The sequence below is a fragment of the Nilaparvata lugens genome, chromosome 7, assembly GCF_014356525.2.
Source record: "Nilaparvata lugens isolate BPH chromosome 7, ASM1435652v1, whole genome shotgun sequence".
NCBI classification, from domain to species: domain Eukaryota; kingdom Metazoa; phylum Arthropoda; class Insecta; order Hemiptera; family Delphacidae; genus Nilaparvata; species Nilaparvata lugens.
This window is the reverse complement of record NC_052510.1, coordinates 23,965,167-23,987,679: the sequence shown is the minus strand read 5'-3', so window position 1 is coordinate 23,987,679 and position 22,513 is coordinate 23,965,167. Positions and strand designations below refer to the sequence as shown.

Here is a 22,513-nt window from a genome sequence, read left to right as displayed (position 1 = left end):
GTTGTTGGGCCATCCTGTATCTAAGACTAGGAAATTCCGCAAACAATAATTAGTTGTGGACTGCTCTAATGTAACAAAGTAATATATAAAAAATCAGAACTTCATAGAGAAGGAGGCACTAAAATTAAATCTACAAAACAAGCTAGTATCCAACTTTTCTGGTACTGGTAGCTTATTATCTTAATGTTGTTGTAGGTTAAGTTATTTAGTGTTTGTTCAAATAGTCATTTTTTGATCTTCATACACCAAGAGTATGAGAGGTATGTTTTGAGCCTTTGGAGAATCATCTGCCTGAACCGTTTTTATCAGTAATTTTGACGATTTATGTCAATATTTATAAAGTTATTTCTTGAAGATAATTCATTCCTAGTCACACGACCAAAGACTAACTGAATAACTAACATATTTTTTCACCTCCAACAACAGAGTCTTTAATCTATGACCAAACTCAAAAGTTCAAGCACAAAACAAACAAATGAAACTACCATCTCTTAACGGCAATTTCTGACAGTATTCCGTTGTTTGTTTCCACACTACAATTTTTGATCCAATTCCATTTTTGGTCATTTTCCACAAAGCAATTGAACAGGTTGGTGTGATCTACATCTAAAACTTCCACTTTCACAGCAGTTAAATACAGTGGAACAGCGGAAAATGAGAGCCACATCCTCTAGCTTCGACATTCACTTCCTGCTTCTGATGCTGATGTCGATACTGCATGACCATTCTACTATCAAACCTAACTCTATACTATATCGTATTATACAGAGTATAATTTACGTTTACAGTATATATACGGTATAAAGAATTCCTGTACTAGAATTAACCCTACCATACCGCACGCCGCACCGAACTCCTTCGTGAAAACACTAATTATGAAACCGTAATTCACTGAAATCTATCTGTTCTACTCTTTCTTCTGAGCTATTCCACCTACAAAATACAGAAGTGCACAGTTTTAGTATTTTTCCCATCTAAGCCTAGAAAGGCCCAACCGAAGCTTGCTTTAGTAATAGAAAAGTCATTAAAACGACATTAAAGTTTTGTAAATTCCTGATAATACTGTACCCCTAAAAACACATTTACCGCGACATCTTTACGATTCACTTGAAAGATTTATGGTGATTGTTTGGACAATATACAGTAGCTGTGGCGGCTAAATTCAGAACGGTGAATGAAGTAATGGTTTAGAAATTCATTCTGAATGAATTGGTTATCATCAACCTTTGCTATTGTAGGCTAAACGTGAAATTCAAACATCATGAACGCAGATCAATTTGTTTTGAATTTAATCTAGTTTTTTGGAGTGTAATCTACATTAAAACTACCTATAGTAAGGAACTTAGATTGTGATTGAGAAATTTTAAACCGTTCAAGGAATATTTCAAATGTAATGTAAGCTTCTTTCAATGTTCCAAAGTGATTTACAAGTGGATTCGATAGGTATCAATTTAACAACAGACTATAATACTCAACTTTTAAAATTTTTTTACTGTTTCAACATTCAATAGAAGAATTATTTGGAATAGAATTCAGTGAGTAAATCTAGCAACATGCAAATCAACATAGTTCAGTAGTGTTCTATCAAAGAACTAAAGTATACTGTCAAAGAACCGAACCATTGAAACAATCAACATTTCAGCAAGCAGCTGTATTATTTTCAAATTTCAAGTTCGGATAAACAGCTAGAAGAATATTATAATATAATTCTCTCAATCTTGAATGAGCAAGAGCGCTTTTCTTCAATAAAACAAGAATTTATACGTCAAAAACCTGTTCAAAACTGGCTTGATATCAATTTTGATTCAGCTCAATTTACATGTCAATTTTTCTTGTTTTGTTGTAACAAATTATTAGATGAATTTGATACGTCACAATTATGATTGTATATTATTATCATGTTGATTCTACTGATATACTGGATCGGATATAGTGACTTATCGTTTGATATTTTAGCTGTAAGAAAATGTTAAAAAATTGGTTTGAAGTAGACATCAACTTAGATCTTTTGTTTATGAATCGATAAAAAATGAATATGAAGAAATGTGGTAAGGCTCTTATCGTAATATAGGGTGTTTCTCGAGAATTATTTTGGTTATTATTGGGATTATATAGCTTATAGGTAATATATTCCATCATTCTCACCGAAGTACACATTCGACATTCCAGCCTTATAATGTGCTACCTCACTAATGTCTAGACCACAAACACAAATCTGATAGTTCATAGACTACTGAATGATATTTTTTCAGTATGATTGATTGTTGAAATGTTCTTACTTTGAAACTGACTATAATTATTAAACTCTAGCAAAGTTGTAGATTATTCTCAACTTGCTTTTTGAAAGGAAGATCATCCACATGTGTAGTTTGTCCAAACCTCTACTAATTCTCATCAATTTTTATTCATGCTCGAAATAAATAAAAAATTATTCTCTTCAGAAGGTGGATAGATAGTCAATTTTATTTCGCCATCGATTATAACTAATATCAGATATTATTGTACTAGAATACAAATCAGAGCTTAATTAAAAAACAACATTTTCTTAATTTACAGATAGAAATTACTGATATATTGAAATTATTCAAATGCTAATGAACTAAAGAATTTGGATTTTCGTTTAATAATTATTATTTTCTAAATTTACAGAATGTTAGAACACCAAAATTTTGTTTTTGTTCTATTATTCATTGTAAATGCTTGAAGAGTAGTAAATTCTTGATACTGTGGGCAGTATTATTCTAAATGGAAATAATGCAAGGTGAGTTATATTATGATTTTCGGTGTGGTAAATTTTCTGATTTAGTTGTTCTAATAATCAGTATAGATATAGTCGAAAGATACGCAATGAAAGTGGGTACTACGAAATCCATGACTAATGTTAAGAGTAAAATCCATTATTGGACTCCGTAAATGAAAGGTAGTCAATCAAACAGAAAGTTGAGAAATTACATCGATTAAGAAATAAATAAGCGGACATGGAGGAAACAGGCTTGGCGATGAAAAAAGAAAGTGTTACAATAATAAAAAAGTGACAAATGAAAGTGGAATAAATAAAGACAACAAAGTGGTTGGATGACTGGTTACAAAAAAGGATATAGCTGTCCAACTCTATCCTCTAGGCTCCATACATCACCTAATACAAAAAAGCTAAGACAAATGCAGCATAATGCTTATAATATATTTTTTTATGAGGAAACATGTGAGAAATAGAAAATGTTATGTTATTAGCCTACTGAATTTGGAATAATAATAGAAATACAACAAGAAGCTTTTTCAAATAAGAAATATGTAAAAACGTGTAATTACGTGCCATCAGATTTGAAAGTTCAAACATAACAGCACATGAGTTAAAAAAAAAACAGTCTGAAGATGAAAAAGATTTATCTTTGTTTCTACTATAAAGGGTTGTGTGGCAGAGAAGACCTAGAGCCATAAATTCCGCCTTTAATAAAAGCAATTATTCAATAATTCAATTCAATTCTACCGATATAAGTAAGAGAAGTGAATCAAGCCATCAAATTATTTTATCGTTACTTATTCTTACAAAGTAATATGGAAGTTTATTCGATACAAGAGTTAAAAAAGTGAAACAACAAAATGTTCAGAGAAATAAAGTCACATTGGAAAGTAGGTATAGCCCTAATATTGTTCTTCATAAATAACACGATGATAGAATCAAATTATTATTCAAATTTTGTAGCATAAACTCTAATTTTCCTACTAGACGGGAAATTGTTACATAATCGGTAAATATTTTTTTTTTTAAATCAAACAAGAAAAGTAAATTTGAATGATATTTCGTAGGTATTTTTAAATTGGCCAAATCAACGACATAATTTGTATTATGTTGTCGGACTGGCAAAAATATATATTAGCAGTATATTTTTATAGTCGTTCTATCAAACGTTTTTGCTTTATAAAATATTCCTAGAATTTAAGTATATCATCATAAAAGTATTATCCTTTGTCAATAACTTTTTTCACATTTTGTAATACTTTACAAGATAGTACTGCATTCAGTAAATTGCATACTCATTCCCTCGCACTCGGTCCTGTTCACTCTTTCACACTGGGACGGATAACAGATTGCGGCACACTAAGCTCGTATATTTTTTGGTAGCTTATTTCGGTATATAAATGATTGGATCTTATGTAAAACTTGCTGATAAATCCAATAAAACTAGTAAGAGGTTAGTAACTTTGATGGTTATTGAAATAACAGGCATAATATTATGCCGAAAACCATTATTTTCTCCCGTTAAGAGTTGTTCAACTTGATTATTTTATTGTTGAACCAAGTATTTGTATTGGATGAAACTTAAATAATGAATATAACATTTTCAATCACCCAATAATAGTTTGAAATGCTGCAATACTTCCATACCTCAGGAATCAGGATTGAAAGGAGGCAAAAAAGAAAAAAATACTATCAATTTTGAAGAATCATTGTTTTGATTAAGCCTCGTTTATACTATTTAACTGTTATAAAACAATTTTATATCACAAAAGTTACAAAAAATTATATAACTTTGTTATAAAATAAAAAATAATCATTTTCAAACAAATAAATATAATATTGTCATATAACATTACTGACTCAGAGTCTCAGTCAAGATGGCTTATGGACTCAATGTAGTCTCTCATAAGAGTATCTAGTATACCCATATCCGTTCACAGTAGAATTTTTAGTATGGCATAATTTTCCGAAAATGAATTGCTACAAGAATAGAACTTTCCACTATGCATTTATGCAATCCAACACCTGAAAAGTGAATGTAGCCTATGCAATCATAAGGGGGAAATTTGTTTGAAAATGATCTGTATATAACAGAGTTTTCAGCATTCAAAAATACAAACTAATCTAGTGAAGGTCGATTCCCTGCCTACTCCCCCCCACAGAAAAAAACTCGTTACATCATAAAACAACAGACGATGCAAACTATAACACATTTGTGTAATTCAATACTAGTCCAGTCAACGAAAGATTATAGAAGGAAACGTTTGGAATACAATTTTTGACCCCACAACACTTTTAAGGATAGTAAGTAGGTAAACATTACAAAAGTCCTCACTCCTACCCCCTGTGTTAAGTGGGTGGGGGTTATTTAAAAGTTCCATATTCTGTTTTTTTTGCATATATCTTAAAAAAATTCGTCTTTCGGAAATTTTTGTCAAATACAAAATTAAAGCTTACGAATTAGCATACAAGTTTCATCCTTAACATTCCTGCAGCGAACATTAGCCATATTATGTTTCATAGTTTTTAAACTCAGCTGTTAAACGACCGCCGCGAAGTTCTCCGAACCGTTCGACGTCCCTCTAGCCGCTCTCTTAACCATTCTCCATGCCGTTCGCCGAACGCTGAAGAGCCCTCGATTAAAATTCGCCGTGCAGCTAGCGGTCCAATTTTGGCTATCCATCACAAGTGGAAAACATGAGAATACTTTCGTGAATATTAATACAGTACAGGCCTCTTCTGATAATCTATATTTTGAACAATTCATTGTCACGAATAATACATTAGGAATCGATAAATAATGTTTAATGCGAATATAATCATTTCTGAAAAATTAATGATTGGATAAATTTCAATATAAAAATATTTTTGACCAAGAACCAAGTATCATGACAATTATTTTCTTTTAAAATTATAATCACTTTGTTATGTTTAAACTAATAATATTAATTTCACCAACTAACCAACTAATTAAGTTCACTGGAATAGATTCTGTAATTTCAATATCCTATATATTTTAATAAATACTACAGCATATACTAATTCACAAAAAGTGACAACTTTATAAATATTTTCCACTTGCCATCGATTTTTGTTGGTAAGAACCTTGATCATTGTTATTTCAAGAAAAAGTGGGTAGAGTTGAATAATTTCCCCCAAAAGGTGTCTGGTTTAGTCTATGTTTTGGCAACCAAAAAAACGTACTCAGGTGGATAGGATCTTCTCAGGCTCACCAATCTATACTATAATAAAGTAAAGAGCTGGCTTATATTAGTACAGGATAGGAAAATTATGTTTGACGCACGTCTGAACTACTGGACTGATCAACTTGAAATTTTGCATATAGATACTTAATTAACCGAGGATGGTTATAGGCCTGTTTTAAATTCTTCAAATTTTCATCACGTCAAGTTTTCAATTTGTCAAGTTTTAAAATAGACCCTTGCAGAGCACGGGTTACATGCTAGTCAATAATAAAGTTTTGATCAAGGAATAAGGGAGTGTTATTTCCATCGATTTGCAACATTCAGAACAGTACTGAACTGTACTCTGCACGACACTCCACAGCGTTTTCGGCCAACTGTACAGTGCGTCAGTCAGTCTATCAGTGACTTGACTTGATGTCTTAAATGAGGAAGAGGCTGAACAAATTGAATAAAACATATCGTAGAGATTTACAATTTATTGATGAAAATATAAACACATCGAAGAATGCGTTTTTGCATTGCGGGTACTAGTCCAGGCAATGAATGCTCAAAAAAGTTTATAGAAGGAAAAGTTAGGAAGACAATTTTTGACCCCGCGGATCTCTTTAGGGTAGTAAGGTGGTGAACATATCGAAAGTCCCCATCTCTACCCGCTTTGCTGAGGGGGTGGTGGTGGTGGTGGTTCAAAAGTACAATTTTTTGGTTTCTTGCATATAACTCGAAAACTATACATCTTACGGACATGACTATACAATAAAACATTGAAGCTTACATAATTTCCTACAATATTCATTCCACGACTTTTTCTATACCTTCCATACTTTGAATAAAAAAAATTCAAAAATTTGATGAAAACCTGTTATTCCAACAATTACATACTTTCAAGACCGGATTTCTCGAAAACTGTTGGAAATATCACAAAACTCCACTCAACAGGAATTGTAGAGAATCTATCAAACTTAATTTAGAGCAGTTATCTTGGTTGAACGCATTGTTGCAAAGATATAAGCGTGGAAGCAAAAAGCTAAAGAATGCAACATTCAAATCACCCTCATCACTTCAAAAAATTGGGTAGGGATGGGGACTTCTGATATGTTCTCCTCCTAACTAGTATCAACAACGCTGCAAAGTCAAAAATTGTGTTCAAAACTCTCCTTCAAAATTCATTTGTCAATTGGTCAATTGTTGCAAAACTGGAAATTTCATATTCAACACTAGATAAAGCTGCTGCAAAAGTCGTAGGGAAATGCGTAAAAGTGTGGAATTATACATCAAATTGAGGAGAATTTGATGCTCTATGAGCTCACAATTAGCATGGATTTTCTCCATGGGTTTCAAAATTTTCATTTTGAATGTTGCATTCTTTTAAAGCTGCTACATTCTTCTCATCAAATACCTTAACACATAGCTTGACATTTTGCCTTTCAAGGGAACTTGGGAAGAGAACTTTTCTGTCGAGTGGAGGTGCTAATTTGATAACACTATTCGCTTCTGAGTAATGAAACGTTTTCAAGTGAGAAAAGCTTGCAGTGAGGATACTATCATGGTTAGCAGAATCTGGTATGTGAAAGGTTTGTTTTGAGTCAGTCTGATTCAACCAGTTGTTACGAATTCATGTACAGAATCAAATAGTAGAAAATATACTATGTGAGGGATCAATCTATATGTAATGTGTTCTGAGTCACAAAAACGAGTAAAATTTCAACAAAATAATCAATTTTAATGAATTTTAGTTTTCAATCAACAATATTTTCTGATTGCTACAATTCAAATGTATAATCCAAAATCCCTTTGGGCGTGATTTTGTGCGCTCTCCGGTCTCAGGTTGAAGAGCACAAAATTACGCCCAGAGGGATTTTGAATTGTACATTTAAATTGTGACAATTAGAGGATATTGAAAATTTTGCATGAAATATTTGTTCTAGACTCTAGAATTCTCTAATGTATCCAAACGATTTACTGAAAAATCAAACTAAAATATATATTGCAAACACCAATGTATATACCGGTAGTGACTGGACTATAATGTTTTAAAGGGTAAAGGGTAGATTAGCGAGTTTCGATTTTTCTTCTAAATTGCCTTTTTTGTATTATTCAAAATACATAGTTATAATCGTATAATGGTGCTACATTTTGATGAATATTATATTCTTCCAATAAACATGTGTTTCAACCAGCAAGGAAAACCGGGAAGAACGTGAAATATACGGGGAATGTACGGGAATTTCCTGAGCCTGATTCAGTGGATCACTCTGTATAGAGATTAGGTTAAATTGTTGTCAATAACTTCGGTCCAAACGCGGCTCAAGTCAACTCGCTAACGCTCATTCAATAAATGTAATTGAATTAAAAATATCTGAATAATAGTTACAGAACAGAGTTAAAACGAATATATAATAGTAACAACAATGTTATTATCATATTTAATTCTATTGATGTAATATTATGCAATATTAATTCGAATTCAAATTCATTCAAATAATTCTTTTATTATTGTTTCAAATGTCATAATAATAATATAATAATAATAATAATAATAATAATATAATAATAACTTTTTTACTAATAATAACAACAATGCTATTATCATTAGTACAAAGCTATGCCAAAGTTATAAAATCAGAATAATTTGTTATTATGACAAAACAATAATAATAGAATGAATAGACTCATATAATAGAACAGGAACCCCAGCAATAATAAGAATTCAATCATGGCAATATATTCAATACCCTCTAGAATATTATATAAAGAAATGATAATTTGGCCGGAGGATAATGATGACAAGGAGGAGGAGGAGGAGGTGAAGGAGTAGTAGGAGGAGGAGGAGTAGGCGTAGGAGAAGGAGATTGTGGTTGTAGAGGGGTTGGTGGAGCTGGATGAGGATGATGAGGAGACGATGACGAAAGGAGAAAGGTGAAAACGATGACGTCATAATCAGTGAGTCGCCAGTTAGCGACTTCCAAAGTTAGCCATTTCCAATTCTCCACAATTCTCTGGCCAGAATCAGCGGGTTCCAGAGTTAGCCAATCCTGTCTGTGACAGAATCAGTGAGTTCCTAGCCAGTCACTTCCACAACCACAGTTAGCCAAATTCCAGTTAGCGAATTCCGCGTTCCCGTAGGGACATCATTTAAACGATAAATTATAGATTCTCTTAAAGATTAGTTACCTCAAACACAAACTTTTTAAAATATCTTCAGATATTACTGCTGGAGCAGTAGTATAATATTTCTAGAATAATTCAACTGCTGAAGCAGTAGTATAATTTCAAAAATAATTTTAAAACAATTCAATTCAAGAATCAGAGTTAAACACTTGATTTAGATGAAAAGAGTAGCCTAATAGATTTCAACGTCTACTCAGTAAGTTACATGGCATTAAGCTGAATTAGTATTAGGTGACGTGCTCCAAGTAGGCTGCTCCTGTGGGAAGGGGGTATTCAACTGCTTGAGGCCGGCTTTGTCAAGTGACAATAATTATTATTACAAGCTTCAAATCACTTCCTGGTGGTTCGAAGCTGTGATTCCATTCATCTCTTATTATTTCCAAGTATTACAATTTTTGGACAGGTTAGGAGGATGTGTTAGGTGAAATGTGGAAACTTGACCCTATTCTGGACTTTGACATCTACTGTATCTAAATTTTGGAGAGAAATAGTTCTGTTTAGCATGTTTTTTCTCTTCCAATCATTTAAAATTATCTGTTTAGTACTAGTGAATGAATGAAATCATCACTCCTCTCATTCCTTACACAAAGTTTAGCAAAGTCTCATGTGAGCAGTCTCACAAAGTACAACGCTCACAGGAGCATCATCCTAAGAAAATAATAAGCTATTTCTAGTTTATAAATATCGGTGGTTAGTATATTGTTTTCATTAACTAATATAACTATTAACAAATAATTAAAATAATCAAATTAATAATTGCATTCAAATAATTATTCTGTTACACTAAATATTGAAAAAATAACATCCCAAGATAGACAAAATATATCTGAAGTTTCCATTAATCAAAACTGTACGTAAACTGTACTCAACTGGAGAAATTACTACAGTACCAATAACAATTTCAAAGCAATATCAAGGTTCTCAAATTTGAAACATCCAAGAAACTATCTTCTATTGCTGAACGCCATTTGATTTGTGCATTGAGTGGGAGTGCAGGAGCAAGTGTTTATACTCAAGTTGAGTTTGAGCCGCAGGCCGCAGGGCCCAGGTGGCAGAATAGCTGCCTGCCACGAACCCAGCATTCCTGACCCAGTTGAATACGACTCACAGCTGCCACCTGTTGCTGGCACTAACCAACTCGACCCACTATCCACTAGCAATCCTGTTAGATCCGATCCCAGTTGCTTCACACACAAACTTATTCATTTTATACAAACAAGAAAATATTTGAAGAAGAAACATACAAGAAAGAGGGAACAGAAGGTAAACTTGGAAGAAAAATTGGAATTGCATGATTAGTGATTAGTTCGCTCCAATCCTAGTTTTTTGATGCTAACACTGATTGGATTATCCGAAAGCCAAGCCAAAAACATATTGGAAAAGCACAGGGATGAATTGAGTTGAGAATGGGAGAAAAATAAGGAGTTAGTATACAGGTACAAGAGTCGAATCCAGAAGTGGAGACACATAATTTATCCATAAATATAAAGAGATATGAGATATGCTCAATTTTGTGGATGATACATACGTCAGCCTGATACATACGGAACAATTATCAGAGACCATTCAAAAAATGTACTTTTTGAAGAATTCCAAGAACGTACAGAGAGAATAGAGCCAAAGAGGATAAGAATACGATTCCATTTTCCTTGATAGAACTAAATTCAAAATTCCTATCGTATTCTATTCTCTCCAGTCGCGAACTAATCGTCAGCAGTGATTTCAGTGTCCTGAACTCTTTATACCGTAGGCCTAGTCTATGGCACTGAACAGCATCAAGTTACGTACTTATGTTTTAGCTAGATTACTCTTATTGCATATTAATAAACTATTGTTAATTTATTAGTGAAATTAACATTTTTCTGCAAGAACTACTCAGTAAAACAGAAGTACTTCCAAACACCGATGTAATGTGAAGATGAGAAGTGTATAGATGAGAAAAATAGTAGAAAAGTGAGTAGAAATTTTCATTATCCATAATATTATAATAAAGGAAAGAATCGGCTTATACACGTACGGGATAGGAAATTCACGAATGGCGCATCATCACGTCTGAACTACTGGACTACTAAACTTGAAATTTTGCATATAGATTCTTAATTTACCGAGGATGGTTATAGGCCTATTTTTCATTCTTCAAGATTTCAGTAGGTCAAGTTTGCAGTTTGTCAAGTTTTTAATTAGGCCCTTGCTAGTATTTGAATACAAATGCTCCTGTATAGTGAATACTACTGATTTGTGAGAGATTTGATGTAACCAATGCAGTATTTGAATAGACTATTCAGGAATGTTTGTAATGCAATGCAAGAAGACAAGATATTACAACACAACCACTCCCTTCCCCACTTAGCACAGGCCTGAGAAACATGATGTGAGATGTGTTCGACCATTGTAAAGACAGGCCGAGCCGTGTGAATGCCGACCCCCCATTATAACCTAAAAAATATATGCGTCACGCATCACAAGCTGATGGAAACCTACTCACGCACGCACATTACACACTTGCGTGACAAGAATCAACGAATATGGGCTAGGGAGGCAATGGAGATGGAAACACACCACGTAACGATTCCTCCATTAATGTCAACAAATGATGTAAAAATTCATGGCTGCACATTACTGGCGAAGACAATAATAATGAAAATTTTAGATTTATACTGTGTCCAAACAGGCATGAGCTCTGAAGGATTAGGCCGACCCTCCTACTACTCACACACACAAGCGCAGTCTCCTTTTGTCTGTGTGAGTAAAGGGACGGTCTGTCTACCTGTATACTACGTAGTATACATAGTATATTAATGGCACAGGTGTGTGCCTGTGCGTGGGGGAGCGAGGGTCGGCTTAATCTTTCAGGGCTCATGGCAGTCTGGACAGACTATAATTGGTAAAATGAACCTTAACTTGGAAAAGTCTCAGCTCACCGTTAGCATGGTGGTTCCACTCTAACGGAGAAAACAAACATAGCCTAACAAAGATTAAGGCACTGTTTATTGCGAAGATGGAGACTAATTTCAGTTGATACAAATACGCCCTTATCAATTTGAGACAAAATGAAAGTTGATGAGCAACATATATGAATTTTTAAATAGTGTACCACCCGAATTTAATATCAATATAGTAGTGAAATAGTAGTAGTAGTAGTAGTATCAATAGTAGTGAAATAGTATTCTATAAATCCAATATGATTTTAGTATACCAATTCAATTTTCAATTTGATTTCTTCAATGATGATATAATAAATAATAAAAATAGATTAAAATCACTAACTTACATTGAAAAAATTAAATTCACAAACAAACAAAATTAAAAAATAGCAAATTCAGATAGATCAATATATGTACCATTAACAAAATAAAATATAATGAAGTAAGTGTCATAGTGACCGAGTATCTCCATAAGGGCCTAATCTTTCATTCATGTTTTTAGAACAGTGGTACCACGTATTGCTGAATATTATCACATCCTAGTGTCTAAAAATTATCTAATACAAATAAATTATCTAAGACCTAAGAGTCTATTGATCTCTCATCATCCTATAGTAAGTTCCACTTATAATGGCATTGGAGAAAGATAGGAGAAAAGCGTTGCCGATTCCCTGCCTTGCCATTGCCTTCTATACAGGATAGAGTTAATATCGGTAGGCCTATATGTGATGTAATATCAATTATTGTTCATTCTTGTTTAAAATAACCAATAATATTTTATTCGTCAAGAAAATATATTTTTCACAAAATATAAATTTAAATAAAAAATAAGTTTTCATAAGTGAGATTAAATTTCTACATTGTTAAAAACCGATCTGGCAGCATTGATTAACTAGAAAAGGATAGCGTTATCTGCTTTGTCAAATGATGGACAAGTATAGTAACACCAATGTAAATCAAATACTGTCATTATAACGTGGACCTCACTAAAGTCCTCTTATAACCTCTAGAACCATCACCTAATTCTCATTGTCAAGCACAAGCTACCAGTTCCATTTTTTCCAAGAGGAAGTGTGTGATGTAAACATTCGTTTTTTGAGACCGCTGAAAATCATCTAATTTCAACCATTCTCTACTGATTCAATACTGGATTTGAAGGTTTGGGAATGTCTGCTTTTCCGTTCTGTATAATGTATTCTCTGCTCTACTCAATAAATAAACTTATTAAGTTGATGAAAATATAAACTATTTACTTTTTGTTCTATAAACTAAAAATTCTAATACAACCTGCATTTTTTTAGTTTATAAAAAATCTAATACTACTCTAAATTTTTGTAGACTAATCACTACATCTCTCTGCTCTCTCATCTATCTGCTGTATCCTCATATTTTCAACTACACTACACTAAAAACCGATTAACTCACGAACCGATTTTTGTAAATAAATAGATTTTGGCCTTGAAAGTGCATTCCCCATTATTATTATTGTTTACTGGTGTTAAATTACTATCATACATACAAATAGGTCTAGAAATGGTGTCATGTGACATTGAATTTATACAACATTTGTACCTACTGAAATAGTAAAAATTACTATGTAGTCTACAGTACGCAGTTATTTTGTTAGAATCGTTGAACCCATCCAATCTCCAAAGGTCAAATCGTTGAGGCTGAGTTCCATCTGATTTTTTGAATTTCCGCCGACTACTGTAAAATTCAGTTGAAAATACTTAGCAAATTAGATACTAGTAAAATCTCTTGAAGAGTTCTATGGAATAGAAAGGCTAGATAAGGATTAGTAACAATGTGAAAAAGAGGCAACATGAGTTTATAATCTGTTCAAGTAAATTATATTCATATCATATTGATAAAATATTAACATGACAAGAGTTTAGTTGAATTATAATAATGTAAACTGATGTGATGAACTTTTATTTTTAGTACATTAGAGTATTTCCAATCCAATATTATTGCAGTTTTGATCAATTATTAATTTGAGTATCCTATTCTAACAATGATATCATAAACAATCGTTCGTCGACTGTTCTTTAGCTGCACACGATCACAATACACTAAAATATTAACGTCTAAGTGTCGGTTGCACAACAGCCGGTTAAATTTTAATCGTGATTAATTCCACGAGAACAAATCAGAGAAGCTGTTTTTTCAAAAACGCCTTTTCTAATTGGCTCTCGTGAAATTAATCACGGTTAAAATGTAATGTTCTTTCAGGGTTTTAGCAAAGAGAGATATTGCTCAGGTGGCTGCTAAGTGAAAGTGAAATCTTAACCTTATTCTTTTTTGAAACTTTTATTTGTAAAAATTTGGGAGAAGACAGTTTTGGGCTATGCCTGTTGTCTTCTCCCAATCATATTATAATTATGATCTGTAATTGCCAATGAAATAAATAAAATAAAATAAAATAAATAAGATTTATGATGAATAAAAATGTAATGTTCTTTCAGGGTTTTAGCAATGAGAGGTATTGCTCAGATGGCTGGTAAAATTTATGATGAATAAAAATGTAATGTTCTTTCAGGGTTTTAGCAATGAGAGGTATTGCTCAGATGGCTGGTAAAATTTATGATGAATAAAAATGTAATGTTCTTTCAGGGTTTTAGCAAAGAGAGATATTGCTCAGGTGGCTGCTAAGTGAAAGTGAAATCTTAACCTTATTCTTTTTTGAAACTTTTATTTGTAAAAATTTGGGAGAAGACAGTTTTGGGCTATGCCTGTTGTCTTCTCCAAATCATATTATATTATTATAATTATGATCTGTAATTGCCAATGAAATAAATAAAATAAAATAAAATAAATAAGATTTATGATGAATAAAAATGTAATGTTCTTTCAGGGTTTTAGCAATGAGAGGTATTGCTCAGATGGCTGGTAAAATTTATGATGAATAAAAATGTAATGTTCTTTCAGGGTTTTAGCAATGAGAGGTATTGCTCAGATGGCTGGTAAAATTTATGATGAATAAAAATGTAATGTTCTTTCAGGGTTTTAGCAAAGAGAGATATTGCTCAGGTGGCTGCTAAGTGAAAGTGAAATCTTAACCTTATTCTTTTTTGAAACTTTTATTTGTAAAAATTTGGGAGAAGACAGTTTTGGGCTATGCCTGTTGTCTTCTCCAAATCATATTATATTATTATAATTATGATCTGTAATTGCCAATGAAATAAATAAAATAAAATAAAATAAATAAGATTTATGATGAATAAAAATGTAATGTTCTTTCAGGGTTTTAGCAATGAGAGGTATTGCTCAGATGGCTGGTAAAATTTATGATGAATAAAAATGTAATGTTCTTTCAGGGTTTTAGCAATGAGAGGTATTGCTCAGATGGCTGGTAAAATTTATGATGAATAAAAATGTAATGTTCTTTCAGGGTTTTAGCAAAGAGAGATATTGCTCAGGTGGCTGCTAAGTGAAAGTGAAATCTTAACCTTATTCTTTTTTGAAACTTTTATTTGTAAAAATTTGGGAGAAGACAGTTTTGGGCTATGCCTGTTGTCTTCTCCAAATCATATTATATTATTATAATTATGATCTGTAATTGCCAATGAAATAAATAAAATAAAATAAAATAAATAAGATTTATGATGAATAAAAATGTAATGTTCTTTCAGGGTTTTAGCAATGAGAGGTATTGCTCAGATGGCTGGTAAAATTTATGATGAATAAAAATGTAATGTTCTTTCAGGGTTTTAGCAATGAGAGGTATTGCTCAGATGGCTGGTAAAATTTATGATGAATAAAAATGTAATGTTCTTTCAGGGTTTTAGCAAAGAGAGATATTGCTCAGGTGGCTGCTAAGTGAAAGTGAAATCTTAACCTTATTCTTTTTTGAAACTTTTATTTGTAAAAATTTGGGAGAAGACAGTTTTGGGCTATGCCTGTTGTCTTCTCCCAATCATATTATAATTATGATCTGTAATTGCCAATGAAATAAATAAATAAATAAAATAAATAAGATTTATGATGAATAAAAATGTAATGTTCTTTCAGGGTTTTAGCAATGAGAGGTATTGCTCAGATGGCTGGTAAAATTTATGATGAATTAAACATGTAATAGATTTATGATGAATAAAAATGTAATATTCTTTAAGGGTTTTAGCAAAGAGAGATATTGCTCAGGTGGCTGCTAAGTGAAAGTGAAATCTTAACCTTATTCTTTTTTGAAACTTTTATTTGTAAAAATTTGGGAGAAGACAGTTTTGGGCTATGCCTGTTGTCTTCTCCAAATCATATTATATTTATTATAATTATGATCTGTAATTGCCAATGAAATAAATAAATAAAATAAAATAAATAAGATTTATGATGAATTAAACATGTAATAGATTTATGATGAATAAAAATGTAATGTTCTTTCAGGGTTTTAGCAATGAGAGGTATTGCTCAGATGGCTGGTAAAATTTATGATGAATTAAACATTATTTCAATTTTTCAGCTATTATCAATTAATTCGAATATCGTTTTGTACCAGTTCACGGGGTGACGTTTAAAAACAATAGCCTGAATAATAGGCTACTACATAGAAGATAATCCAAATGTGAAAAGAATTAAACCATTAGAAATTAGAAGCTGATAACGTGGATGATTACTTCTAACCTGCAGAAATGTATTAGGAGGAAATAGGGGAAAACAACCAACTATATGGGAACCAATTCCTACAAATAGCTTCTACTATCATCTTGCAATAAGAACTCCTAAAAGGCCAATAACAACTCGGCTAAAATCTTTTAACACTGTCCAAATAGCTGTCTCAATAGAAATATTAATATTTATCAATAGAAATATTAATATTTATAAATCAGGCAAAATATATAGGGTCCTTGAACAAGTTATTTTGTCTTTTGCGCCATCAAGTTAAATTAAAAATAATTATCAGGATAAACTATATTATGCTTATTTCATAAGATTTTAAAAAGTACTTTTGAACTGTTGATTTGTCTATGTACTGTAATAACCAATTTTTTATTTTATTCTATATAGGCTTAATCGTACGTAAGGCACCAATTAACACGAAAATTTTTCAAGAAAGAAATTCATTGCCTAATTACCAAACTTTATATAGAACGAACTGAACGATATTGGATTGGCGATAGCCTGGATAATTTAGGAACCAATTTGACCTCCTCTCCAAAAAACGATTGAATGTGAATTTAAAAATCCATGTGATCTGGGTCTAAGGAGACCTAGGATAGCATGGATGATTATATTAAGAGGCAGCTTTATATGACTTTTGTGACATGAATAAATTTCTTGAGGAAATAATATTTTATGGGGATATCTTCTTTGTTTAGTTTTTTCCCCTTCTTTTCTTTTTAATTAACTAATTTTTCTTTTACATTTTTCTTTTGAATTCGATGTATTTACAGTTAGATAACTCTACGTTAAAACTTTATTTGAATACTTACTAAAAAATAAAAGAAAATTTCCTAAATTAAATAAACATGTCTACAACTTCAGACCAAATGTAATAGAAAAATTCCAAATTTATCCTACAAAGTTGACTTTCATTAGAAGAAAATTGATTTACACAAGCAGCAAATTAATAAATGCAATACCTTTTGATTTAAATGATAAAATATCAAAGAAGAGCATAACGGAGTGGATTAAAGGTGAATATTTTTTTCTTCACTTTGAACCTAGCACTGTGAGTTTTTTTTCTGTTTCAGTTTTCAGTTTAGTATTTCTCTGAATTCTGACCTTTTATAAATTATTAATACAAGTGTGAATTATTCTACTTTGGACCATATTTTTGAATAATAGACTATTGATTCAAAGTATATTTTGTGTCTCTACTTTTGTTATAAAGCCTTTTCTTTTCAATTTCTAGTTATTTTAAGGATTTTTTTAAGCAACTCTCACCAGCGGGCAAAGAGTAATCTTTTTGCTGGTGATGCCTAGAAATTTTATAATAAATGTTTTTTATAATAATAAATGTTTTTTATAATAATGTTTTTCTTCTCTCATGTATATGTAATTGTATTACGAACTTTTTATTTTTGCTCGTGTATAGCCTATATGTGTATCAGTGTATGAGTAAATTATTGATTGTTTTATTTTTGGCAATAAATGAATTTGATTTGACATTTTAATATTAAATTATTATTTCTAAAGGCAAACATTTGCAATCTATCATACATGTTTAAGGTTAGTTAATTGATGTTTGTTTTGGCATTAAAATGTTGAGCAGTTTTTTTCAAGTATTATTATTAAGCATGTCAGGTGAAATATTTGCATTGATAATAATTTTTAAAGGGTGAAAAAGAGATGGATTAGTTTTACTTTATCTTGCTTTTCTATAGTTATTCCGTATCCTTGTATCAATTAGTACAGTTACAGTAATGATTCATGATTCACATTCATTTTGAAGGGAAATATGAATGTTTCAATGTTTTTGATTTATGAGTAATTCGTTTAATAAGATGAAATATTAAAATAAGACTCAATTTCAAACTACAAATTGTTCAAGAACAAAATTTACAATTTTCTACTAAATAAAAGCTATTTATTTCCTTTTTTATTACAGAGTGTACCATGCTGTAAGAACTGTGCATCATAAATAAATGAACATTGACGGTCAACTTTGACTTTTCAGCTTTTATTTCTAATCAATTAGCTCATAAATATTTTCTACTCACCCTTGGTCGTTCGCGCTTTGATCTGAGAATGAGGCCATCATTTTCAATGTAGTCTGGCACATCCTTTCGATCGCTGAAGTTGAAGATCATAGTGTTTTGATTCTGATGCCATGGCTTTTTATCCCATAGGCCTTGACTTTTCATTTCACCACTAGCACTGGCCGACGCCGACACACGACCTAACGACGACATTGTTTTGTTCGACATAAGATCGGCGGGCACTGACCCTACCACAACTGCATCGGGCAGATTTTTAATTGCTACCACAACTTTGCTCACGGGCTGCTCGATTGATTTAACACGATTTATGAGATTTTTCTCAATTTCGAGGTCAGTTAGAGTTGTAGGTGACGATACTTTTCCCTGATGCTGGAGTTTAGAAGTCAGTATTGGACGTATAACACCCACTTGTTTCATTTGTGGTGGTTCATTTTTGACCAGGGGCGTCGAAACCCTTACAGGGGACTTCTCAACCGGCTGAGGAAGCAATGGACTACTTGGAGATAATGCCTCATCAGTCAGCAATGTTGTATTTGTTGCCGGCAAATCATTTTTCACTGCCGGCAGATGCGATGTCGAATTGCATTCAGGAATATCATTCTCCTCAGATTTAAAGTCAAACTTCACTGAAGTGCCTCCTTTTCGTATATTTTCCAATGCTAATTCAGATATCTGTTTTGAGATTACGCTAGCTCCAACCACATCCTCATCAACACCGTCATCATCTTCAATACTTTTGGTTGGAGAATTCAATTTCTTAATGCAACTAGCCGGTATTAAATCTGGCGATCCATTTGAAATAGGTGATATAACTGGAGACAAAGCCTTAGCAATAACTGGTGATGTTGCATTCAATGCAGTATCACTACTGGATGTTGTACTTGATAATGACAGAACATTCGGAGCGGAAATTTTAGAAACTGGTGGTTTTTTATCACAAAAACTCATAGGCTTTGCATCTTCTGATATCACTTCCTTTGTTTCTACAGTTGATCCTGTCGCTTTACTGTTTGTGCATTCAACGTTTTCTTCAACTTTCTTAACAGTGCTGTTTATCCTTTTAGGAGATACTTTGGGACGATTTGGTGAGGCGCCTTTCTGAGGACTGAGAACTGGCTTTGGAGACAAAACAGGTTTATTCATTTTACTCTTATCAAAAGAATTTGTAGCTTTGTTGTTTGTAGGTGTGGTTGTAGTCCTGTATGGCTTGGAAATGTGATTTTGAATAGATTTACTTTTACTGCTGTTGATAGGGAAAGCCTTTGTTCTTGAACTGGGAGTGCTTTCAAATTTTTTAAGGGTTTGTTTTACAACATCAGGAGGAGGAAGTTCTTTATCCTCAATTTTTATTATTTTGCTATTTGAGGATTTAGAATCATCACTGTGTTTACCGTTAGTGCCAGAACTGGAATTTTCAACAATAATAATATCTTCGTTGGCAATTGATATTTTACTCTTACTTCCATTCAATAAATCTTTTTCATAATTCTTTGATAATCTACTTGTGTAGCTTTGGCTCAAACTGGGTTTAGGATCGCTACGCAATAAAGTATCCATAGAGCAAGCTCGTTTCATAGAATCAAGACCCCTGCGTTCAGTGTATACTTTATGATTATATGGATAAGAAACACTTGTAGTCGTTTTATTATATTTCTCGTCAGGCTTATTAATGCCGGATGAGTGAGTAGATTTACAAGCAACTGTCGGTGTTTGAGGTAATTTTGGCTCCTCATCCAACATGTTTTCCAAGCTAGCAGCTCGTCTCAAGTTAGACAAAGAAGGTCTCACTCCTCGTTTCTGATTTTCTCTCAAAGTCATGCTTAAATATTTAGTTTTTAATTTATTAACAATACCTGGTCCGTATTGCAGCTCCTCACTGGAGTCGGACTGACAATCTTCATCCTTGCCGTTTGTTGAGGTTACTTTTTCATTTTCACTAACACTCACTACCGGTTTATGATGTTTACGTTTCAGATTATATTTATCCACAAGTGATTTGGCATTGATCGTAGGTTGTTTGATAATGATTGACTTCTCTTCACCCATCCTGGAAATGTATTTCAGAGCACAGTTTTCTTGTTTGACACTGTCCAACATAACCTTAGTAGATAGTTTGACACCACTCACTAGATCATTGTTTCCACCTTCGAGACGCCTATCAACAAACCGCATGTTAGTGAGACTACCACCGTCACCGCCAACAGAACGACTGCTGTTGGTCTGATGATGGCTCAGCGATGCCGATGATGCACCTGCTGTTTCTACCACAACACTGGTTGTCGATGTAGTGGTGGAGGAATGATGAGTCGGTTTCACAAGCCCGCTATCACTGTTCGTCTGCTGCTGCAGCGTTCTTCCCTGAGCTCTTCTCTTCAAAATCAGTTCCCGCTTCCATTGTGGAATGCTTTGATCCAGTAAACCACTGTTATCTGAGTGTGAGTTCAGAGCCGCCATTATTTTTATCTACTTCCTGCTACCAAGTTTTGATAAAACTAAATAGAACGCTGCCCACTAATAATACACATTGTTGACACTACCACATACAACAACGCGGTTTACTAAAACTAGATTAGAGAATAACTCGTTACACAACAGCATACTAGCCTCACGACTCACGACACTGCTATCAGAACAAGATATTTGATGCAATAGGCGTCTCCTTTTACTTCCAGACAATTATTGTTCTATTTTGACACGTAGCAGTGACCTTGGCTGTTTGATTCATAATTGTAAATACTAGCCAGAAAAAGTGAACAAGCTTTACTCAACTTTATGATTTTGTAATAAAAAATATGAAAATTCTTGCACCAAAACAAAGACCAGATGGGACCCTTCCCACGCTATCTCGCGGTGAATTTTAAAACCAGCTGTCAAGCATGCGTAGGTGATTTTCCCATTTACTGCCAACTTGATCTTGTTCTAGAAGGCAGCGACTTATAAATTTCCCGCACAAATTCAAACACAGTATTAACTTGACTAAGCGATTATTTTTAGATCTCTTTTTCTAGAAGCCTGAATGCTGAAAAGGTAGAAGAAAAATAAACCGATTCAATAGAATTTTCTAATAATCATCCCAAGTCTTACTTATGATACTACAATTATTTAAAGATTACCCTGCCAATTTCCAAATATAACAACAATTTCCACCCGTATTCTTGGATAATTAATTCATCTGCTACTTTCTGCCAAATATGAATTGCCAATTCAGGATTAGAAATTCGGAAACATATTTCATTGAATAAGGTGAAAAAGTTTTTTATTGGCTATAACAATAATTATTTATACAGTAGCCTACCGTACCGTATAGACACAAGATGTTATAATAATTATTAGCCTACTTGGATGTAAGGATTCAAAATGGGAATGGGTTCATTGTAACAAAAAGATTATAAATAATTGTATAGCTACCATACCCTAGGAGAAAATGTAATCAACAGCATCATAAAAAGAAAACGTAGAGGTTAATAATTAAAGCATAATCATAATTTATACCGTAGGTTACTGGAAATTAAAAATAAAAACTGATGTAGGCCTACGTCACCCATAATGAAAACTAATTAACTAACATGAAATAAAATTGATATTGTCTTCATCTTTTTGTTTAATCAAATGAAGATAGAAGAACAAAAAAGTACTCAATAATATGAAAGCACGAAAGCATGCTCCTGTGAAATATATTTTTTTTAATAAAGTGCTGGATTTATTGACAACATTTCAAGTCTCTTCAGTTGCTCAATAATAGAACTTGACTTAACTCAAAAATAGTGGATTACCTAGTTTATCCTATTTCATGTTTTAATATATTTCTCAAACATTGAG

At 32.6% G+C, this 22,513-nt stretch overlaps 1 protein-coding gene across 3 annotated transcripts in view; it reads right to left on the bottom strand.

The window, feature by feature from the left end:
- LOC111047290 overlaps window positions 1–21,538 on the bottom strand; it is a 117,405-nt gene extending 95,867 nt beyond the window's left edge. For 2 of the 3 annotated variants that reach the window (XM_039432370.1, XM_039432369.1), the window contains exon 1: window positions 18,695–21,538. In XM_039432370.1, the coding sequence (XP_039288304.1) occupies window positions 18,695–21,148 (2,454 nt within the window). In that variant the 5' untranslated portion in view covers window positions 21,149–21,538. The remainder of the gene's footprint in view (window positions 1–18,694) is intronic. The other variant, XM_039432368.1, reaches the window with a different exon arrangement.
- Window positions 21,539–22,513: the final 975 nt, after the last annotated feature.